Raw genomic sequence first — 23,679 nt, 5'->3', positions numbered from 1 at the left:
CTTTGTTCCTGCCAGACAGCTCAGCTCAGAAGTACCCCGAACACATGGATGATGCCACAAACTTGAGCTGAGGGCCAGCCTGTGTCTGCAGTCTCAGGGGCCACTTTCTTCTCTCCTTTGGTCTTGTGCCCCCCTCAGTATTTAGAACATCTCTGCAGTCTTCTGGACCATCATCCTTACCTGAGCTTGTAGAGCTCTTATTAGATTGCCCACCTTGGTCTTGACTTCCGCCTGCTTGTCCCAATAAGACTACAAATTGGAAACCCAAGTTTGTCGGCACAAGCAAATGCCCTCAGAGCAAAAGTGGCTTCAGGGTCCCATGTCCTTTCCCCTGAAATTTTTGGCGTGGTGTATCCTTTAACTGTATTATATTGGCTAGTTGACGCTTTTATGATTTTTTTACCACCTCTCCCTCTTTTTCAGCAGGAGTCCAAATAATCTGGCCCCTCCCTCCAGAGAAAACTGAAATCCCACAAAGCCAAGCCAAGGGTCAAACCCAGGTCTCTCTGATTCTGAAGTCTAATAATTCAATAACTACTATGATACATCCTAGTCTCTATAGTCATTTTTTTTTTTAAGATTTTATTTATTTGAGAGAGAGAGAGAGGGAACACAAGCAGGGGGTGTGGGAGAGGGAGAAGCAGGCTTCTTGCTGAGCAGGGAGCCCGATGTGAGGCTCGATCCCAGGACCCTGGGATCATGACCTGAGCCCCGTCTCTGGTCATTTTTATTCCCTGATAACAATGTCAGAGACTGTGGGGGCGCCTGGGTGGCTCAGGTGGTTAAGCGTCCCACTCTTGATTTTGGCTCGGGTCATAGGATTGAGCCCTGTCTCCGGCTCCATGCTGTGTGTGGGGCCTGCTTGGGATTCTCTCTCTCCCTCTGCCCCTCTAATAAATCTTTAAAAAAAAAGTCAGAGACTGTTAATTACCTCTCACTACCCATTCTTTCCTCTTCCTTTTTACTTGAATTTTTTAAAATGACTTAATTCCCCTTTTTTATTTAGTAAATAATTGACTGTTTTGAAGCTTTAATTACAGGGATCTTTAGTATTTTTTTTTGTTGGGCATATGTACCCAAGCTGAAAAACTCCATGTCCCAGTCTCCCTTGCAGCCCTTCCATATGACTAAAGCTCGGACCAGTGAGATGTACATATAAGTATAGTGTAGTACTTCTTGGAGGAAGGAGCCTTCTCTTCCTGCAAATTGGTGATGGTCAGAGTTCTAGCAGATCCATGGCCAAAGGACAGTGAGCCAGAAGCAGCCTGGGTTCCTGATGACTTCAGACCCACCATTATCTGCCCACTCGGGATTTCTGAAGAAATGAAAACTATCTTGTTTAAGCTACTACTATTTTGAGATTTTTGAATCCAAACCGACACAGATGAAGAGTCAAAAATAATCTCGAGCTAAGGGACTTGGCGAAGGATCCTTCTCCCAATCTTTCCCAGCTCACCATGCAGTGCTCCGTGGCTCCCTTCTCTCCCCAACCCCCTCCCTGAACAACACACAAACCAGTCTGGGCCCAGCCTTATAAATATTGATTTTATAGAAAGGACCAATTCAAAACTGGTCAGATGCCACACACCAGAAGCTTCCAGAACCACAAGGGTGAAAAAACAAAAAAACAAAAAACCCCAAATGGAACAAACGAAAATACCCCAGACCAACCTGCTTGAAAATCAAGGTCTCTGTTGACCAAAGGATTCTAAAGAAACACATATGGCTGGGGCTAGACAGACCCCAACGCCTGAACGAGTACCCAGAATGGAAGGAAAAACAATCCAGAAATTCAAAGCCACAGTCCCTGCCCACCGGCCCCCCACGCTGTCAAGAGCGAGGCAAAGGGCTTCACAGCTTTTTTTTTTTTGGGGGGGGGGGGAGAAGTGATGGCAATAGCTTCAATAATGGGAGGAGGGGAATCTTTATACCTCAACTTTTTTTTTCTCTTCCCCTTTGGGGGAAGTGAAGAGACCGGTAGCTTTAGGTTAAGGAGAAAACAGTGATTTTTATTGTTTTAATGGGGGAAAACGTCTAGAAATGGCAGGCTGCCACGAAAAGTGCCACATCTGATCTGTGATCTCACTGGCTGACAATTCCTTAAGAGGAGGTGAGCCCCAGTGTGGTAGGTCAGAAGAGGTACCAACCTTGTGCCCTGCAGCCTCTCGGGAGAACACAGCTCCAGAGACAAAAAACTGGGGTGGGGGGAGGGCGCCAGAATGGGGGAACCCTTGTGGAGTACCAAAATTAGCTGCCTTCTGCTCCGTGCTGGTGGGTCCCTGGGGTGTAGAGTGGCAGGGAGGGGGTTGGGACTGAATGGAGAAGTTGAGATGCTGATAAAAAACACCCTACTTGAGGGTCCACGGCCCTGGGTCTGAAGAGTAGAAAACCAATAGGCGTCAGTCGATCAGGGTGCTTTCTCAATCATCCCCCTGAGCCCCATCTCAGTTCTGGAGGGGGATCAACGCCGCCTGGACTGGGGGTACGGGCTGGTGACCCAGTCCTGGCCCTCGGCTCCCGGGGGGGAGGGGGGAGGGGTGGGCATGGTGGGCTCTCCCCACCCCTCCCCCGCCTTCACCTCCCTTCCTCCCGGCCAGCCCGGCCCCCACCACCCCCGCCGCCGCCGCCGCCCGGCCCATTGCAGGGCAGCACCCAGTTGTTATCGTGCAGACCCAGGCGGCAGCCGGGCGTCTCGCGGTCGGCCCGGCGGCAGCACATCCAGTAGGAACGTCCGTAAGGCAGGTCGTGGTGGTAGGGCTTGGGGTGCCAGCGGCAGAGCGACACGTCCCCCTTCTCGTATCTCTTGCGGCACTGCTTGCAAGGGTCATCGCGATACAGCGGGTCGCGGCTCCAGCGCGAGTCCGTGGCCCGCACGCCGAACGCCTCGATGATGCCCTTGAAGTGGTGGCAGGTGCACTTGAGGGCCGCCAGGGCCCGCGTGGGCAGGAAGCTGAAGATCTTCACCAGCACGTGCTCGGGCAGCAGCAGCATGTACTGTCGCGGCTCCAGCAGCCGCTGGATCTTGAAGCGGATCTCCAGGAAGTCGTGGGACACGTGCCGGTAGAGGCGGCACAGGGACGTGTCCGCGGCGCCCTCGGCATCATCCGGGCCTGGCGCGGCGGCCGGGGAGTCGGCCGGGGCTGGCTCGGGGGGCCCGTCTGGGCCGCGGGACTGGAGGAAGAAGAGCTGGCCCGGTGGGGGCGGCTCCTCGGGGCTGACCGTCAGGCACACCGTCTCCTCTTTCACGTTCTTGGTGCCGTCCTTGCCGAAGAAGACGCACTCGTCCACCACCCCCGTCACCACCACATCCACGTGGAAGCCCGATGCTCCGCAGTCCCGGGCAGGGGGCGGAGGGGGGGGCCGGGGGAGTGTCCTCAGGCCTGGCAGGGACCTGCGTCTCCCCCTCGCTGGCCTCATCCGCCCGAGCCAGAAGGAACTCCACGTTGCTGGGGAGGGCGTCCCGGGAGGGGCTGATGAGCTGGTACAGGTCGCAGGTGATCTTGTCCTTGGCCCGGGCCCCGGGGCCTGGGCTGCCCGGGTAGGCACAACCGGGCCGGCCCCCGCTCCCGTTGGGCAAGCTGCCGTCGGGGGCGCGGGGCTCTCGGCCATTGGAGATACGGAAGGCGATGCGTACCTCCCCGGGGCCTGGCCCTGGCCGCTCCTCTTTGCGGAGGCCTTTGGCTGGAGGGCTGTCCCGCTGGGCCTCGAAGTGGGCCACCGCCTCGGCTACCCGGCTGCAGTCCCCGCCACCGGACCGCCGTTCGGACCCCAGCCCCTTGGCGGGCCCGCCCTGCTCGGCTGACACGAAGACCACAGGCGCTGGGGTGCCGGGGCGTGGGTAGCTCTGCAGGGCCAGGGCGGCCCGCTGTTCCACCAGCGCCACCATCTCAGCCACAGAGAGCAGGTCTACGTCCTCGCCAGCCGAGGCTGGGGCCCCCTCAGAGGCAGGGGGCGCCTCTGGGCCTCCTGGGTCCGGGGGAGCCTTTGTAGGCTCAAGACAGCGCCTCCTCCGCTTGGCCTTGGAGCTGTCACTGCCCCAGTGCCCCTTGACCTTCATGGAGCTGGCCCGGCTGCCCCCACCACACTGGTGGGCCACAAAGAAGGCCACCTTCTCCTTTGTATTCCCGGGCTTGATGACGTACCACGTGTCCAACAGGACTCGCCCCTCATCACCAGCAGCTGCTGCTGAGAGGAGCGGGGCCGGCTGGGAGGCAGGGGCCTCCGTGGCCAAGGTGGGCGGGGTGTTCTCGGAGTGGGCAGGCCCGTGGTCTGGCTCAGCCCCGCTGCCGGGCTCTGGGCAGGCCGCCGGCTTGAGGGCTGCAGTAGGCGGGCGAGGCTGGTTCTGTGAGTAGGTGCCGAAGGGCCGGGGGCACCACAGCTGGAAGGGCAGGAGGCTGCCTCGGTCCATCCTGGGGAATGGTAGCAGACAGGCAGGGGTTCACCGCATTTCAGGACCTGGATGGTCAGGGGAGGTTCCACAGGCCACCTGGAGACAGGGAAGAGGAGGTTGGGGAGCTGGGGGGGCGGATAGCCTGCCCTTCTCTGACCACCCCAACCTCAACTCCTGAGGGGACAGACCAAATTAGATCTCTATTCCTGCCCCACTGCACAGATGAGCAAATGGAGGGTTGCAGAGGGAATGAGAGCTGGTCTTTAAACACCCAGAATGGGGGCGTCTGGGTGGCGCAGTCAGCTGACGGTCTGACTCTTGGTTTCCCCTCAGGTCATGATCTCAGGGTCGTGAGATTGAGCCCCAGCACGGAGTCCGCCTGAGGTTCTCTCCCTCTCCCTCTGCTTCTCCCCTGCTGGCTTGAGCCTAGGCTCACTCGCTCTCTCTTTCTAAATAAATAAAATCTTTAAATAAATAAATAAAACATCCAGAATGTAACTAAAGCTGGCAGCTTGTTCCAACCCCGCAGGTCATATTCCACGGCCCAACTGCTTTCACTCACGATCCAGAGGCCTCCTGCTGCCATAACCCTGAACTTAAGTGAAAGTACCCACTGACAGCTCCTCCTTCTTCCATTTGCTCACCCAGTAGCCAGTTCCTGAAAAGACAAGAAATTCCCAGCCCTGCCCACAGCTACAGCACTTGAGCCCACGGAGGAAGGAATGAGGCAGGCTGGGCAGGGGAAGAAAATTTGAGGTCAGAGCCAGCCAGGCCCTTAAGAAATAAGCTCTTTGGGGCGCCTGGGTGGCTCAGTCGGTTGAGCGTCCGACTCTTGGTTTTGGCTCAGGTCGTGATCTCAGGGTCGTGGGATCGAGCCCCGCGTTGGGCTCCACACTCAGCATGGAGTCTGCTTGTCCCTCTCCCTCTGCTCCTCTCCCCCACTCATGCACTCTCTAAAATAAATAAATAAATAAAAATCTTAAAAAAAAAAAATCAGCTCTTCACTTTGTTCGAGTCCCCAGGCTCCCTGAGAATCTCTCAAAGCTGTGTATCCTCACCCAGAAAAATGCACCCACTTGCACAAGATGGTGTAGGTAATGAATGCCCTTAGGCTCAGGCACAGACCTCTGGGATAAGGCCTGTTCTTGTCTAGTTTCCTCTTCAAGTTGCCCACAGGTAGACCGAGTGGGGAAGGGTTACTTATCATAAAACCAGGCCCTCAAACTTGGTTTCAGGACTTTTTAATTCAGGGCTCTCTTAACAATGACCATTTTAGGGGCACCTGGGTGGTTCAGTCGTTGGGCATCTGCCTTCGGCTCAGGTCGTGGTCCCGGGATCCTGGGACCGAGCCCTGCATTGGGTTCCCTGCTCGGCGGGAGGCCTGCTTCTCCCTCTCCCACTCCCCCTGCTTGTGTTCCCTCTCTCTCTCTGTCAAATAAATAAATAAAATCTTTTAAAAAAAAATGACCATTTTATTTTGCAACGACTTTGTGCATGACCTAATCTGGAAGCCATTCTGCTAATGAGTCTGACATGACCACTCTCCACTGTAGGCCCAACAGGTAGCATATTCCTCCGTCTCGATCATTCCCTGGGCCCATCTCCCTCCAGTCATCTTGAAACCAAAATACTCTCCAAACCTCAAATCTTCCACATGCCCATAGACCAGGGGTAAGCAAACCATGGCCCACGGCTTGTTTTTGCCAATAAAGCTTTATTAAAACATGCTCATCTATGTATGGCTGCTTTCACGCTACAATGGCAGAGTAGTTGCAACAAAGGACATATGGCCTTGCAAAGCCTAAAATACTCATTTTCTGGCCCTTTATAGTAAAAGTCTGCTGACCCCTGCAGTATAGACTGACCCCACCTATAGATGGCTAAGTTTACCATCCACCAATACATCTAAATGCCCAGGCATAGACACGAACACAGCAAAAGCCATTTTCTATAGATACTATCTCTCTACAACTTGGCTACCCCTTGAAATCCTCCAATCAGTTCCTACCCGTATCTTCAGAAGATAAATGCCCTCCTCCAAATATCCAGACCCTTTCAAATCCTAATTTAAACTTCCAAACCTATAAATATCCCCTCCAGCACAGAAGGACCCAATCTCAAGGAACGCCTCCCAAATCCCATGTCCACCAAGAACTCCAACATACATAGCAATCGCCCAAACTCACACATGCCCCAAAAGACCAGTTTCCTGAAATCCTATACTCCCCTTCAAACACTTTCTAAATCTCCACATGTATTTTCTAATTCCTAACAGAAGCCCCCCTAACTGCAAAAAAAAAAAAAAGGCTATTTTTGTGAGGACAAAAACATAAAAGCTCCCTAACACATAAGACTAATCCCAAACCATATATTTCTCAAAGCCCAAAAAACTCCCAAACACTCCCAAAGAATCCTCACCAATGACACGTGCTTACTGCAGGGCTCACTGGAGTTTATTAGGTACTGTTCTAACCATTCCCGCTAATCCTTCCCAGTCCCTTTGAAGCAGGTAGTCTATTAGTCCCAGTGTCCAGATGAGGCACAGAAAGGTTTAACCCCACATCGCGGGTCAGACAGGTAGGAAGGACTCGAGAAAGGCGAAAGCCCAGGCATTCTGGCTCCAGACTTGGCACCTCTGGATTCTTTACTTTGCTTTTAAGTCTCCCCATGAGCTTCCCAAATCACATACCCACCAAACACCCCCAACCGCAAAGGAGACCCCTACAATACAACGGAAACTTCAACATTACATAAAAGAACCCAAACCCAAGCCCCAAGGCTCCCCCTAAGCTCAAGGGAACCCCAAGTATCCCCCACACCCACGCAAACACTTCAGGCCCCAAAATACCGCTTAACTGCAAAGGGAGCCCCCAATTTTGTAACCGCCCCCCCAACCCGCCAACCCACTCAGACGACCCTCGAAACCTAGACACGCCCCTAAAGTACCCTCACCGGTGAGCCCCGCCCCCCAGCGGCGGGAGAGGGTCGCAGCACACACGCATGCGCACGAGAGAAGAGGGCCCTCCCGCCCCCTCGCTCTTTCCCTCCAGACTTCGCGCGGACAGCCGCGCGACTAGTTTCTCTCCGCCCCTTTGTTGACAGACCCGCGCGTGACGCCCCCAGCCAATGAGCGGCTGCCGTTCGGGGCCATGCCCATATAAGGAATGCCTTGGCGAAGGGGCCTAACTTCGAAAGAGGGAGGAGTAGGCGAGAGGTGAAGGGGGTGTGGAAACAGTGGAGTGTAAGAGAGCGAGGAACAATTCCCAACTCCTTGCTAAAACGGAGGAACAAGACCAGGAGAGAGGCCAAGGTATTCAAGGAGAGGTTTATTACACGACGTTCCCTCTAAACAGGAGCCCTGATTGACAGTTGAGATTTAAAGGACCAAGCAGCTCCGGGATTGAGACTCGAGGGCGGAAGGAAACCGGCAGAAAGATAAGCGCCCAGGTTTGGCTGGAAACCCTGAAGACCGAGATTCCCTGCGGGAGAAACTGGGCAGCAGAATCACTTCATTCTTGAAGAACAAATGGCCGAACCCTGCGACGACTCCCTCGGCACTGAGTTCAGTCAGCCTCGGGGCTTGGCATCAAGGATCAGGCTGTGTGGCCAAACGCACCTTTCCGTTCAGCCTGTCCAACCAAGCGCCCCAAATCTGACTCAGACTTAGTACAAGAAAAGAATATCAAATACCCCGATAATGCTTTTTAGATATTAATTACCTGTTAAAATGATAATACTTAGGATATAATTTAGTTAAATAAAGTACTTAAAATTAACTTCATCTCTTGACTTAAGATTGGCTACTATAAAATTTTAAACTATACATACGGCTCGCATTATATTTCTATTGAACAGCGCTGGTCTAGATCCTTTCAATGCCAGGCCCATTCAAGAGACACCCAAAGGGGGCTCCACTGTAGGCGGTCACCTGTCCCCCCACCACCCTGCCCCAGCCTTGCCTGCTTCCAACCATCCTGCAAGTCACGGCCAGAAGGGTCTTCTTATAGCACAAACCTGACCCCGTCCCTACCCTGTTCAAAAACTACCATGACTCCCCAGTGCCCCTGGGAAAAAGCCCAGGTACCAGCAGGACAGGTTGCCCACACAGAACTGGTGTGAGTTGGAGCAGGGATGTGAATCCAGGAATCTGATTCAGGACTGCTGTGCTCTATTATTGCTTTGCTATATTCTCTGGTGTCCTAGCTCAGCCATTCCCTCCAAGAAGCTAAAACCCCTAGGCTGGGTCAGACTCCACCTCTGGGCTCTCACCCACATTGGCCTCCTGGCTTTTTATTCCTCTAGAGTCACCAAGCTCTTCCCTTCTGTGGTCTTTGCATTTGCTGTTCCCACTAACTGGAATGCTTTCCCCCCAGATCTCCACATGGCTCAGTGCCTTATTTCATTTGCGTCTTTGCTCAAATGTAACTTTAACAGAAAGGGCTTGGCCAAGCTTCCTTCTTGGAAACCTGCCACCTGACCAGAGGAGGACCTCTGGGTTCCCAAATCCCAGCCCTGCCCACTCCAGTTATCACTGTTCTAGGGATGGATCTGGTCTCCTCTACGGGACAGTGGACCCAGTAGGGCCAGAACCATCAGGGTCATCATGGTGCCCCCAGCCACACTGCCCAGCATGGGACTGAATGGATGAATCAAAGCTCCCTCCCCTGGAACAACAAGTCCTAAACTTTATGAGGCCTGGGTGTGCCTGGGTGTGAAACTCTGTTTCACACCCAGGTTCTGTCTGGGTCCTAGGTCACCGGGGCAGAATTTTCTAACTTCCCCCACACTGAGCCCTCCACGAGGCCCTCCATTAGGTCAGCTTTCAGAGGATGCTCCATGAAGATCCGTTTATTGTAAAACATCATGACCCAGAAAGACTGAAAATTTTTTTAAAAAATGGAAAAAGACCAGACAAATATGAACCAAAAGATAAATAGAAGAGAGACAATATCATTTAAAGAAACAATAAGGGGGGAGTGCTTGGCTGGCTCAGTCGGTAGAGGATGCAACTCTTGACCTCGGGGTTGTTGGTTCAAGCCCCACGTTGGGTATGAAGATAACTCAAAATAAATTTTTTTTTTTTAAGATTTTATTTATTTGTCAGGGAGAGAGAGAGAGAGAACAAGCACAAGTAGGGGGAGTGGCAGGCTTCCTGCTGGCAAGGAGCCCAATGTGGGGCTCGATCCCAGAATGCTGGGATCATGACCTGAGCCGAAGGCAGACGCTTAACCGACTGAGCCACCCAGGCGTCCCTTAAAAAATATTTTATTTATTCATTGTCAGAGAGGGAGTGCGCACAAACAGGGGGAGAGGCAGAGGGAGAAGCAGGCTACCCGCTGAGCAAGGAGCCTGACGTGGGACTCGATCCCAGGACCCTGGATCATGACTGGAGCCAAAGGCAGACTCTTAACTGACTGAGCCACCCAGGTATCCCTCAAAATAAAATCTTAAAAAAAAAAGTAACAGCTGACAAAAGCAAAAGGTATTAGTAGGCACAAAGATGGTAACGAAACAAACTGACCCATTATATACAAAAGTTCTCAACATACGTGCTAACACAATGGCCTCAAAATGTATAAAGGAAAAAACAAGAGAATGGCAAGCACTTTGGCAAATCCACAACCGTGATGGGAAACTGCAATGTATCTCTCCGTAAGAGGTGGGTTGAACAGATAAAATTAGTAAGGAACTGAACCCCATGATTGACACTCGGTGGGATGCCCCCAACCATTCGAGAATCCAGTTTACACCCCTTATCTGACAGTCTGAGGTCCTCCTGCTTGCTGGCTCGGAGCTGGTCGCCTGGCACACAGAGATGATACTGAGCTCACCAGGAGGAGCTCGTGAGAAAGGGGGCAGACATCCAAATAAACCATCATGACCTGCATGAATATATTAAGAGAGAAACTGATCACAAAGGCAGTTCACACCCAAGCATCATGGTTGGGAGCCAGGCTTTGCTCGAGGCATTTTACAAATATTAACTCACTGAATTGTCACATCATCTCGCTATTCTTAACCTCATTTCAAGGACGTGGAGGCATGGAATGGCGAAGCGACTGCCCTCAGACCCAGCTTTGTGGCAGGAGTTCCTGAAGTGGCTGGCAGCTTTAGTCACTGAGCGGCACTTTTGTGCAGATCATCTTACTCGGTCCTCAAACAGGAGCAGTCCCCCTCACCGAGAGCCACAGACAATGGCCTTTCTCTTCCCGATTTATTTTTTTCCTTAGCACATATCCCTATCTAATGTACTAGAAACTTTCTTGATAAAGTTTCTTGTCAGTTTCCCCTCCCAGGACCAGTATTTTTGCCTATTTCACTTCGCTGCAGGATCCCCAGCTTTTAGAACAGCACCAGGCACTTGGCTCCTGTAACTGAGCTGCCTGGAACAGGAGACCCCTGCAGTGTGTTAGGAATGAAGTCTCTTGTGCTGAACGGACACTTCCACAGCTCTCAAGGGGATTTGTATGCACATTTGAGAAGGAATGCCCTAACCCATCAGAGGTGTGCAACGCATGTTTATTTGAACAGACTCCTAAGACTGCCACGCTGTCCGTCTTTACATGTGCTACTGGGGACCTCTTGGGAAAAGCTGGCTGGTTCCAGCCAAGTCCATGTGTGGAAATCCTGCTCCCAGGACAGAGGCAGATTGGCACCCCTTCCAGGAGCTAGTCCAGCATCCTCCCAAGCTATTTGGGATCTCTTCCTCCTGAGGCCTCCTCTGGCTGCCCCTGTCACCTGTCATTGCCGAATGACAATGACCTGGGTGAGGGCCTCTCTCCCCTCCATGCTGTGGGTTTCTGGAAGGCTGGGACCTCTCCTCAAAGGCACAGCTGCTCCAGCCGCCGCACTTGGCTCACTGGCCTAGTTTAGCTCTTCCGGCTCCATCCTTTCCACGGTAGCTGGGGAGATTGCTCCAAACATAAATCAGACCGTATCAACTCCCCTGCTTAAAACCTTTCTGTGAGAGGCGCAAGTTTGCAAAAACAAAAATACATGTCCGGGAACCCTTCTCAGGAAGCTACCGGAGGATTTGCTTCACCAAAATAAAGCGGTGAACAAAGAGAAAGGGAGCTATCAGATCAAAGACAAAAGTCTAGCCCAGAAGAGAGGCAAAAGGGCATCCCCAGATGAAGGTAAAGGGAGAGCCTGGGAGCACAGCTTGCAGTAGGTCTAGGGAGAACCTGTTTCCACAAATGCACAAAGAAAAGAGAGAACAAGCTAAGCGTGCACCCTAAGAAGTTGGAACCAAGGGGCGCCTGGGTGGCTCAGTCGGTTGAGCTTCTGACTCGTGATTTTGGCTCGGGATCTCAGGGTGGTGAGATCGAGCCTGCTTGGGATTCTCTCTCTCCCTCTGTCCCTCCCCCCGCTGCCGAACGTACTCTCTCTCTCTCTCAAATAAATCTTAAAAAAAAAAAAAAAAAGTTGGAAGTTGGAAACAATGTCAGCTATAGCAGAATAAAGCAAAGAAAGAAGATAGGAAATAAAAAGTGGATGCCTGGCTCCCCTCACTCTGACTCAGGTGAGGCCCGCCCCCAACGCTGGGGCGCCTCCATCCCACAGTCAGGGTCATGCCAGCACAGGGCTGGGCACGGAGCAGGTGCTCAGGGAATGCACTGGTCCATGGTCATGGTCACAGGAATCGGTGGCAGGATACCAGGGCTCTGTTCCTGGCCCTGCTCCTTCTATCCCCCACCCTCTTGACCCCCACCCCCATCCCCACTCAGTCCACAATCTTGATTCATCTCTCCCTTGGCTTTTTGGCCTCAGGGTCAGCCGCCCTCTCTCTCCCTCTCAAATCTTCCTTTCCAACAGCTCTTGCTGACGGCAGGAATCATCCAAATCCTCAGGATCTAGAGATCCAGGATGCAGACAGAATCCAGGCAGGGCCTGCAGACACCCCAGCTTTCCCACTTTTGGGGGTGTGTCCGTAGGTTAGGGTGCTTAACCCTTGGTGCCTCAGTTTCCTCCACTGTAAAATGCAGATAATAACAGTACCCACCCACAGGCTGCCTGATGATTCACGGAGATCAACCCAGCAGAGTGCTCAGTGTCAGCTAGGTACTAAGGAGAGGCTCAATATTCCGGCTCTGGGCTTATCAAGGGAAGGGGAGACTCAGTACCTAGGAGTTTGGAAATCACTGAGTAAATCAAAGACTTCGTCCCTCTTTACTTCATATTCTGAAAGGAAACTGACCTTGGCTCCTCCAGGTAGTCAAAATATGGTCATTCCTTTGTTACTGTTGCGTATTGGGTCTCAACTATTAAACGGATATTTACAGAGCAGCTACTGTATGCCAGGAGCCTGTTCTGGGCACGGGGGGTGGGGGGAGGAGACAGAAATCCTCGCCTTCGCGGGGCTGACATACTAACTGGAGACAGGGACAGTAAAAATAGAGTAAGTTCTAAGGTGGCAAGTGCTATGGGGAAACAAATATAGCAAGTTAAGAGGACTGGGAGTGGAAGTGGGGGTTCTGATCTTAATCGAGGGGTCAGGATGGCATCATGGAGCAGGTGACGAGCCAAGCCTTTCAGAAAACTTGTGGTTTTAGGAATCATACGGCGTTGCCAGAGCTGCTAGAAATACCCCATTAGAAATGGTAAAAATATCATGTTGTATGAGTAAGCTTCGGACAAGCACAGGCTGAAAACACGTTGAAGATTTTAAGAAGAGGCAAAATGACTTGGAAAGCGGACACATTTTCTAAGACAGACAAATAAAGGAGAGGGGGGGAAAAAAGTGTCACATGACCTTGGGGGCCCAGATCTGACATTCAGGCACAGGGATGAGTGAGAGGCTGGCCAACTTTCCCCCAAACCAAGAGGTTTTCAGAGGATTTGCGGAGAGCTGAAGACAAAGCGTTAAAGACCCCTGAAGTTAATGACGCAATGACAAGCAGGCAAAGCTAGCATCAGGAGCTGCAAATGAATCAGGGAGAGAAAAACCCAAACCCGAAAAATGAGCCCGAGTGCCGCCAACGTTGGGATAACAACGAGCTCCCCAAGGGCAGGGTGTCAGTCTACACACAATAGGTGCTCTATCAACACTGTGGCCCCACTCAAGGAATGAACCCCCATTTTCCAGAAGAGGAAACTGAGGTCCAGAGGGGTTGAGTGACTTGCCTAGAGTCACACGGCTAGTGTGTGATGGAGCCAGGATTCAAATCTGGGTGTTCTGGTTCCAAAGCGCATGAGCCAGGGTTTTTTCTTAAAAGAATAAAAACCATAAAGAGACCCGAGACTTACTGAGAGCTTCATATGAACTACACATTTTATACAAGTTACCTCATCAACTCTTTACAAAAGCCCCATGGCTGGAATGTGGCCCCATTTTGCCCGAGAAAACTCGAGGGCCAGAGTGGGAACGCAGCGTGGCCAAGGACACACAGCAGCAGAGGTAGAGAGCTGAACCTGGGCCTATCTGAGGCCAGTGCTTTTAACCACAAGCTTTCCTATGAGGGCCAAAGAATTTATGTGATAAACTCAGGAAGCCTCACAACAAATGAACCAAACTGTTTCAAGATGAATTACACAGTTACCAAACTGCCCAGTGAGGCTGGAATAACCAAAAGGTTGGAGGGAGAAAACACAGTTGTCAGAAATAGTTCCTATTCACTAAAATACCTGGAGTTGGGCCAGGCTGGGCATTGGCAAGTGAATTATTTATATCTGGCTAGGAATCGGGATGGGAATGGGGACAGATTGAGTTTCTGAGCACCCCTTCGGGGGTCGCCCTTGGACTTGGAAGCCCAGGGGTGTAGAGGATGGGAAACAAGAAGAGACAGATATGGGGGCAGCCTGTGGGAGAAGGAAAAGGAGGCAGCCTGGCTGATGTCTCCCTCACCGGTCCCTGCCTTCTGCGTTCTTTCTCAAGTCTGTTTCCCACTCTCTGTTCAAAAAATGACAACTCATGTGCATTGAGCACTTACTCCAAGAACTTTACGTGCTTACCTCCCTGAACCCTCTAGCCTTCTTAAAGTTACTGATCCCAATTTATAGTTAAGGAGAGACCCAAAGACTTGCCCAAGGTCACACGACAAATGAATGGCAGGGCTAAAATTCGAATTGAGGACTGCTTCTGTTCTGGAGTCTCTGCCCTAACTCATAACACTGTATTTCAGTACAAGGAGAGGGGGCGAAATCACAGTGGTGAAAGCAGATTCTGAGCCAGTATGCCTAATTTGGAATCCTGAGTCTACCGATTAATGCTGGATGACCTTGGGAAAGTTGCTTAAGTTCTCTGTGCCTCTGCTTCCTTTGGGGAGAATGGAGCTAACCCCACCTATAGACCTTAGGGGTGTTGTCAGAATTAAATTAGTTAATATGCACGAGGAGTTAAGAAAAGGGCCAGGCACTTCCTAAACTGTAAGTGTCAGCTGTAATCTACTGTGGAGAGCCCCTGCCTGCTTCTTAGCTGGGGTGTGCCCTGATCAGTGACAGGTTTTGAAAAAACGCCTCTGAGGTTGGACTGATAAGAAGGGAACCCATTAGCACCTGTGACCCAGTCACATTCCTCGGGTGGGGAACTTCCCACCAACAGCTCCCAGACCGAGGAATTATTGCAAGGGAGGGTAACAATCGTTTTTGTTGTTGTTGTTAAAGATTTTATTTATTTATTTGAGAGAGAGAGACACAGCGAGAGAGGGAACACAAGCAGGGGGAGTGGGAGAGGGAGAAGCAGACTCCCGGCAGAGCAGGGAGCCCGATGTGGGACTCGATCCCAGGACCCTGGGATCATGACCTGAGCCGAAGGCAGTCGCTCAACCGACTGAGCCACCCAGGCACCCGGGAGGGTAACAATCTTAAGGAGTCTCCCCTCTTCTCAGTGGCAAGTTGTTCCCACAACACAGATAAGGGCACCGAGTTTCAGAGAGGGGAGACTTACCCAGGTCTCAAAGGAGTGACAGATTAAGAGATCAGAATGCTGGACTGCCAAAGCACAGAAAGCACTACACTTTTCGAGATCCCTCTGGAGAAATGAGAGTGCAAAAGGTTCTAAGGCTCCTTCTGGCCATCTTATCTACAGTTCTGTGACTGTCCAGTTTCTCGGGAGTCTCTGGCTGGTCTAGGCAAACTATCGTTGCATCCAGGCGCCTAAAGCCATGCTCCCCACCCCACCCCCACAGTACGGCAGCCTCACCAACACACCACTCTACCATTGATTTCTCTCTCCCACCTCCTCAGCTTGCCCTCCTGCCCCCAATCTGATCTAGAGGCCCTAACTCACCGCATCCACGGCTGGTCTCTCCTTCGGAGTCTACAGTCCCCCTCATTCATCTAGCTCTGACCCCCATGCCTTTCCGCATCCCCCAGGCTACCCGCCTCGAAACTGCTCCCTTCAGGGCCTCTGCCGGGACGCCCAGCCCCTTCTCCAACTCGGGACTCCCTTCCCCAGCTCTGAGCTCCCTTACAATCAATCCCAAAGCTCGACTCCTTCCCCACCTCCAAGACCCCTCCCCAGCCCCCATTCTTCTACTACTCCCTCCGGCTCCCATTCCTCCCGCACCCCTCCCCAAAGCGATCTCTCGTCGTCCAGCCCCTTCTTTAGCCCCAGCTTCTTCCTTCTCGCCACCTGGTCCCGAACCCTCGCCCCAGCTTTCAAGAGCCCCCGGCCCCGACTCGGGGTTCTCACCATCTCCCCGCGCCGCAGCTCTCTCGGCTACGCGGGTTTCCCCCACTCGCTCCTCTCCAACCTCCCCTTCCGGGTTCCCGCCCCGAAGCCCGCTGGGAATTGGAGTCCGAGCGGCCACGGACTACACCTCCCAGAAGGCAGCGTGACCACGCTTGGAGGTGGGGAAAGGAAGCAAATTGGACCGGCTGAGGACAAGAACGATTCTAACTCCCAGGAGGCAGAGAGGGCGCTTTGTAGCGCAGGCGCAGAGAGCGCCCCCGCCAGGAGGACTGGGAGCTGGAGTCCAGTCTCCTCCATTTTGGCCCGGGGCCCCTGGAAAGAGATTGAGCAAATTTCAGAGACGTTTGTGAGGGGTGAAGAGTTGGGAAGGAGCAAGTTTATCGATTTCCTTATGCTTATTAACATAATAATTAACAGTGCCTTGTACTTTCTCAAACATTTTTCCATCTCTTCCCCCCCATTTTCTTACCATCACCTCCTCTAATTTACAAATGAGAAAATTAAGCCTTAGGAGGGAGGAAAGCCCCATGAACTAGGAACTATTCAATATCCTAGAAGCTTCACGAGGACAGGCACCTTTGTGTATCTCATTCAAGCACCCAGAACTGTGTAAATAAGTGTTGTGCAATATTTACTACATACCAACCATATGCCAGACACCCTGCAGACAACCCAAGTATTACCCCAAATTTGTAAAAGTTAAGGCAAAAAGAGATGAAACCTCTTCTCCATCGCAACTCAGCAAGAAAGTGATTTGAACTGAAGTGTGTTGGACATCAGGGCCTCTACTCTCCACTCGGTCTTTAGATCGCTTCCCCTTAAGCTATATTTCCCAGTCTATCCTCATCGGCCATGAGAAAGAGCTTTGGAAAATAGAGCATTTGCTCTGTCAAGGAACGTATATCTTCGTGAAAGGAACTGCTACTAAGGGCCAGTTCCCATGGCCCTCCTCTTTGAATCTTTTCTCAATTTATGGCTCTTTAATGCAGCCCGTGCTTCACTAGGTTCTCAAGGTCTGTGAGCCTTCCCGATTGCACTGGGAAGACCGCGGTGAAATTCCCAACTTCCAGCATGATCCTTGGCACACGGTAGGCCCTTATTAAGATATTGCACTGAAGGGGAAAGGTGGAAAGGGGGCCAGAAAGGAAACTGACGAGATCTCTTTTCTTCTGAGAGATGGCAGTTGGGGAGACCCCGCCTCCTCATTAGGATCCCCAGGCTCCGGTCGGCAGGAGTCGGGTGGGGCGGGGGTGGGGCCAGGCGGGGGCGTGGCCGGCCGAAAAGGCGGGCAGCTGACTGAGCGCTGATTGGTCGGCACTTTGGCGCGCTCCAGCAAAGGCTTTGTCGGGAGGCGCGAGGCCAAGCTCGTGCTGAGCTAGAAGCCAGGGCCCTTCCCCAGGCGCGCTTGCGCACGGCCACTTGGACCCTGCCGTTTCCCCTCTCCAGTCTCGCGCCCAGCACACCTTGGCGGGAACTGGTGGGGGCGTGGCCTGGCCTCAGGAGCTCACTTTTGCTCCCTTCCACAGGCCTCCCGCAGGAGCCTCGTTCCAAGGGGATTCGCGCCCACCCCACGGCCGGGTGGGGAACGCAGTGGCCGGGGCCCGCCTGGGGCTCGCGCGCGTGGCCAGCCTCCCGGGACAGGCGCGAGACACTGTCTGATCAGGCTCCCGAGTGTGGGACTGGCGTGAAACCAGAAGGGGGGCCTCACGCCATTTTGCACGTCCTGAGGCGCGTGCTGGAGGCCGACGGGGAACGGGGCAGGGGACAGCCCGCTGGAGGGGAGCGTGGGGTCCGCTCAGGAGCAGCACTCTGTGGTCGTGGCCTCCCTCCGGGAGTTTCAGGGGGACAGGAAGGCGGGCGTGCCCAGGTGCTCGGAGTGAGGCAGGCCAGGGGCTGAGCTGGAGTTTGGGTTTGAGGCTGGGCCTAGGTTTTGGGATCCAGGCTCAAGTTTGAGACAGGGAAGGCTCTGTTTGAATAGTGTTGGGGCTTTGGGGTCACAAGCTAGGATCTGGGATCTCCGGCTTCATATCTGGCTGTAACTAGTATTGGAATCTGAAGGTGTTGGGTTTTGTGACTGGAAGTTTTCCTGTTGGAATCTGGAGAACCTAATTTTAGGATGTGGGTGTCTTAGTTTTGAATTCTGGAGTATCATTTGGGAGTCTGGGGTCTGATTTGGGAGGTTTGAAGCTTCAGTATAGATTCAGGGTCTAGAATCTCAGTATAGAGTATGAGGTATGAGATTTAGGGTCTGGAATCACAGTTTGGGATTTTGAGGATTAAATTTTGGGGCCTGGAGTCCCCACGTTGAGTATGGGGCTTCAATTTTGGGACTCACATGTGAGATCTCAGCTTTAGGGTTGGGGGTCACAATTTGAAGGTCTGAAGTGACAGTTTGGGGGTCTAGAGGTCTTTATTTTTGGATCCGAGGTCAATTTGGGAGACTGTTGTTTGCTATGGGGCTTGGGTTTCTTACTTTAGGGTTTGGGTTCTCTATTAAGGTTTGTGGTCTGTGATCTTAATGGGATTGGGTTGTCTTTGGAGATCAGAAATGGACAGTTTGGGGGTCTAGAGTATCTCAGTATTAGAGTTTAGGGTTTTGGGGTTTGGGAGGGCACCTTTTTGGGTTTTAGATCCTCACTTTGGGAGTTTAAAATCCTAGTTTTGGTGTCCTAACATTGCAGTTTAGAGATCTCAAACCACAGTTTTCAGGCCTGGTGGTAGGACATCTCACTATTAAGACCAAAGCTCTGAAGTTAAAGTTTGGGAATTTGCTGCTTTTAGTTTTAGGTGTTGATCACGACTTGGCCCAAATTTACAACTTGGGATTCATGGACTTCAGTTTAGAGTTTGGGGGTTTGAATTTGGTCTCTGGGCCCATATTTGTCGGGGGTCGGGGACTCCTGGGATCTCTGAGTGCTCAAAGGAACAACATGGGGAAAATGAAGGTTGCCCACCATGTGGCCCATTCCTCTTGGAATCCCGGAGGTCACTTAATAATTCTTTCTTTTTCCCTCTTTGCAGATGTGGGGCTCCAGCAGACACCTGTGTTCCCTTGGATGGCCCAGAGCCTGTTCCCTGGGTTCCAGTGACAGGTAAGGGCTCTCCCCTGTCTATCTCTGTTCCAGCTTTGGCCACTCTGGTTGAATAATAACAATAATGTTTACTGAGCATTTACTGTTTGTCAGACTCTTTGCTAAGCCCTTTTGTTTGTATGATATGCTTTAATCCTTACACCTCCACAAGGAAATAGGTGCGAATATTACCACCATTTTCAAGATGAGAGAACTCTGAGGTGGTTGCCAAAGATCATCTCAGAGGCCCTGCAGGCTTTGACATTTGGAGTTTTGTAAATGCCCTGCCTTCCTCTTTTATGCATGTATATATTCATCCATCAAGCACCTACCAAGTGTCAGGAATCTCATAAGAAGGGATGTTCACAGGATATTGAGGGTTGTATCAGATTCCCCTCCCCCAGCCTGGATAAAGAAAAGGGAGCCAGAGTTCATCTTATCTTCACTATCTCCCCGAATGACTTACTGTCCATCCATCTCTTCATTCATTAACTCACTCCAAAATTAAGCATCTGCTTTGTTCAGGTTCTCTACTTAGGTACTGTGCTCAGAAGGAGCACCATGAAGAAAATGAAGAATGCCCATCCCACTGCCCATTCCTCCTGGAATCCCAGAGGTCACCAACAATGTTGGGGGGCAGTCTTTTCCCCCTTTATAGATGTGGGGTGGGGGGGTCATTGTATTAATAAAGACTCTTAGTTGCCATGAACAGAAACCTAGCTAAAACCAGCTTAGGCATAAAAGGAGATTCATTGGGTCCTTTAAGCCAAAAATTCAGGGGCATCAGTGTTGGCTGGTTCCATGTGAGCATTAAATGTTGTTGCCAGGAACCTGCCTCTCTGGGCTCTGCTGTTGCCCTGTGTTGGCTTCCTTCTCAAGCAGACTCTCCCTTTGTGAGGGCAAGATGGCTCCCAGCAGCTCCAGGGCCACATCCTGCGAGCCTGACAACCCCAGCCGAGAGCCTCTTTCTGGGAGCCATTGATTCTGATTGGCCAAACCTGGGTTATGACCCCAATCCTGAGCCAATCACTGTGACTCTTCTTAGCTGGACCTTAGTTCTTTTTTTTTTTTTTTAAGATTTTATTTATTTATTTGACAGAGAGAGAGACAGCGAGAGAGGAAACACAAGCAGGGGGAGCGGGAGAGGGAGAAGCAGGCTTCCCGCTGAGCAGGGAGCCTGATGTGGGGCTTGATTCCAGGACCCTGGGATCATGACCTGAGCCAAAGGCAGACGCTTAACTACTGAGCCACCCAGGCACCCCGCTGGACCTTAGTTCTGTGCTGCTAGTGGAAGGGGTGGTTGGGGCCCACCTCTCTGAACCACATAGAGGCAGTGGGGGAGAGGGGTGGTCCCAAAGGAAAGTATTACCAGGCAAGGGGGGTTAAATGTCAGTCCAAAGACAACAGCCTTATCAACTGTAGTTATCCAATACAATACTTCCACCCCATTCTTCAACATCCCTTATCCCTAAAAAATTCTGACAAATGACTGTCCACTTTCTGTCTATAACATTTTGTGAGCACTCTCAATGTGCCAGGTGTTATGCTCAAGATCTTTCCAGACAAGATCAGACTTTCTAGCCACTTCCATTTTACCAATGAGTTAAAAACAGCATCAGAAAGAGGAAAACGTGTCCAAAGTCACACAGCAAATGGCAGAGCTGGGATTCCGATCTAGGTCTGTCCTATTCAAAAGCTGGAACTTATAACCAACTATGAGGCTGCCTGTTGGGATTGCCCCCTGCTTTGTCCTACTTTGGGGCAGCTCTTATTCTTAAATCTCTGCACATGTTAAAGCAAATTAGGGTCTGGGCCTTGGTTTTCCTGTATCTAATATGAGAAATTTGGACCAGCTCTTCTAGCTCCTGTAAAATAAAAGAACTAGGGAGGGTTTAGGCTGATTGGCTCAGGGAAGAGGAAACCCAGGAATTAGGTCATTTGCCATTTCAAAGGCTGAGACCATCAGAAGACCGGAGCATTCATAAAGTCAACAATTTTTTGTTGAACACTTACTAAGTGCTGGTCATTATTCTAGGAGCTAGGGATATAACTAGGGCCACATATGACTTGCTTGGGCCCTAGGCAATTTTGCCTTCTCGGGCTGTTCCTCCATTTTTTAAAAAGCTTTCTTTCTTCCTTTTTTTTTTTTTTTTAAGATTTTATTTATTTATTTGACAGAGAGAGACACAGCGAGAGAGGGAACACAAGCAGGGGGAGTGGGAGAGGGAGGAGCAGGCTTCTCACTGAGCAGGGAGCCCAATGCAGGGCTCGATCCCAAGACCCTGAGCCGAAGGCAGACGCTTAACGACTGAGCCACCCAGGCGCCCCCTTTCTTCCTTTCTTTTTTAAGGTTTTATTTATTTATTTGAGAGACAGAGCACAAGCAGGGAGGAGGGGCAGAGGGAGAGGGAGAAGCAGGCTCCCGGCTGAGCAGGGAGCCTGAGCAGGGCTCAATCCCAGGACCCAGAGATTCATCACCTGAGCTGAAGGCAGACACTTAACCGACTGAGTCACCAAGGCACCCAGGCCCCTTCCTCCATTAAAAACGTATTTAAAGGGGCGCCTGGGTGGCTCAGTCATTAAGCATCTGCCTTCGGCTCGGGTCATGATCCCAGGGTCCTGGGATCAAGCCCCGCATCGGGCTCCCTGCTCCGCGGGAAGCCTGCTTCTCCCTCTCCCACTCACCTTGCTTGTGTTCCCTCTCTCGCTGTATCTCTCACTGTCAAATAAATAAAATCTTTAAAATATATATATATATATTTAAAATTATAGTTTACAACAACACTGGCATAGAATTTAAAAGAAATTAAAACATTTTTAGGGCACCTGGCTGGCTCAGGTGGTGGAGCACGTGACTCTTGATCTCTGGATTGTGAGTTCAAGCCCCACGCTGGGTGTAGAGATGACTTAAAAATAAAATCCTAAAAAAAAAAGAAATTAAGACATTTTCATGAGCCCTTAAAAGTGGCACCAGATTTAGACTGTGCTTACTGGGCCTAATGGGTAAGTCAGTCCGGGATATAAACATTAATAAAATAGACAAAAATCCCTGCCCTTTGGTGTTGATAATAAAGAAAGAAGATTTCAGATTCTGATAAATGATACGGGGATGTGACCAAGAATGTGCTTAGCTAGATTGGTTGGTCAGGAAAGGTCTCTCTGAGGTTACATTTAAGCTCCGTGCTAAATGGCAAAGCAAAACCAGCCATACAACAATCAGGGCAAAAGAACATTTCAGGTGGAGGGGGGCGCCTGAGTGGCTCAGTCATTAACCGTCTGCCTTCGGCTCAGGTCATGATCCCAGGGTCCTGGGATCGAGTCCCACATTGGGCTTCCTGCTCAGCGGGAAGCCTGCTTCTCCCTCTCCCACTCCCCCTGTTCGTGTTCCCTCTCTCGCTGTGTCTCTCTCTGTCAAATAAATAAATAAAATCTTAAAAAAAAAAAACAAAAACATTCCAGGTGGAGGGAATAGGAAAGGCCCTAAGGCAGAAAGAAACTTGACAGTTTAGAGAAACGGAAAAAGGACCTGTGTGGCTGGAGCTGGCCTGTTCCCTGAAGACCCAGAGGGCAGAGCTGGGATTAGTGGGTGAAAATTACAGAAAAGAACTTGTCTGAAACCAGAACCATCCAGCAAGGAAAGGGGCAGACTTGGGAGGAAGTGCCTGGCTTGCAGGGGCCCCCGGGGAGCACACCCCAAGTCACACCTATTCAGGACTCCTGCCCAGGAGATGTCAAGATTTTGTGATGCCTCATCGTCACCCTTTTCCTCCCGCCAAATTTTTTCCCAGGAACTGCTGTGTTTGCACATAGAAGGCTCTCAGTGCTTTGCAAAACCCAGAGTAAACACCCAGGGACTATAGTTGATACGAAATTCTTTTTCTCAGCCTTGGTCAGGTCACACCTTGAACTTAAATAGGCCTGGACACTTTTTTTCTTCCTTGCTTTCTATGTTGTTTCTCGCTGGGGCTTCCAGGGGGTCCTTCTAGAACAGAAGGAAAGTGATATGCAAAAAGTAAATATCAGGGCTAAACAGGACTTTAGAGGTCAGCCTACCCAGTTTTCCTCCAAAGATAGAACCCCAACGCCCTTGCCCCTCAAAGTTATGGTTTCTAGCAGGAGGTAACTAAAGACCAGAGATTTTTTTTTTTCTTTCATTCCTTCATTCAGCTGACATATATGTGTGTCTTCTGTATTCATAGCGGTTTTGAGAGGGTGCACTAATGATATCCTCCCCTGCGTAAAGCCCTTTTATGGCTTCCTGTTGGTCTTCAGATAAAGGCAAAACTCTTCTGTACTACGAGACTTTGAGACCCTGCCTCATCTGGCCCCTATCTTCTTCTCCAGCCTTGTCTCACCCCACAAGACTCCTTGCCTTCTGTGCACCAGACAGGGCAGCTTTGGTTCCTTTGAGTTCTCCCTGCTTCCTTGTGCCACAGGGCCTTTGCGCATGTCCCCTCTGTCTGAAATGTGCTTGTTCCCTCTTCACCTATACATCTCCACTCGTCCTTCAGAACCAGTTCTGACCAGGTTTACTTCCTCAGGGAAAACGTTGTAGATTAGATCAAAGCCACCTGTTTCAAGCAGCC

General features: G+C 51.3%; 1 protein-coding gene across 1 annotated transcript; it reads right to left on the bottom strand.

The window, feature by feature from the left end:
- Positions 1–1,983: 1,983 nt before the first annotated feature.
- On the bottom strand, positions 1,984–16,089 carry FBXO46 (F-box protein 46). Its single transcript, XM_021681165.1, is given in 3 exon segments — positions 1,984–3,357; positions 3,359–4,486; positions 16,023–16,089. Coding segments are annotated over 2 exon segments (1,833 nt in total). The 5' UTR covers positions 4,409–4,486; positions 16,023–16,089; the 3' UTR covers positions 1,984–2,574.
- Positions 16,090–23,679: the final 7,590 nt, after the last annotated feature.

This window comes from Neomonachus schauinslandi, chromosome 16 (assembly GCF_002201575.2).
Source record: "Neomonachus schauinslandi chromosome 16, ASM220157v2, whole genome shotgun sequence".
Lineage (NCBI taxonomy): Eukaryota > Metazoa > Chordata > Mammalia > Carnivora > Phocidae > Neomonachus > Neomonachus schauinslandi.
The sequence above is the reverse complement of the archived record's forward strand: the minus strand, read 5'-3'. Positions and strand labels throughout refer to the sequence as shown.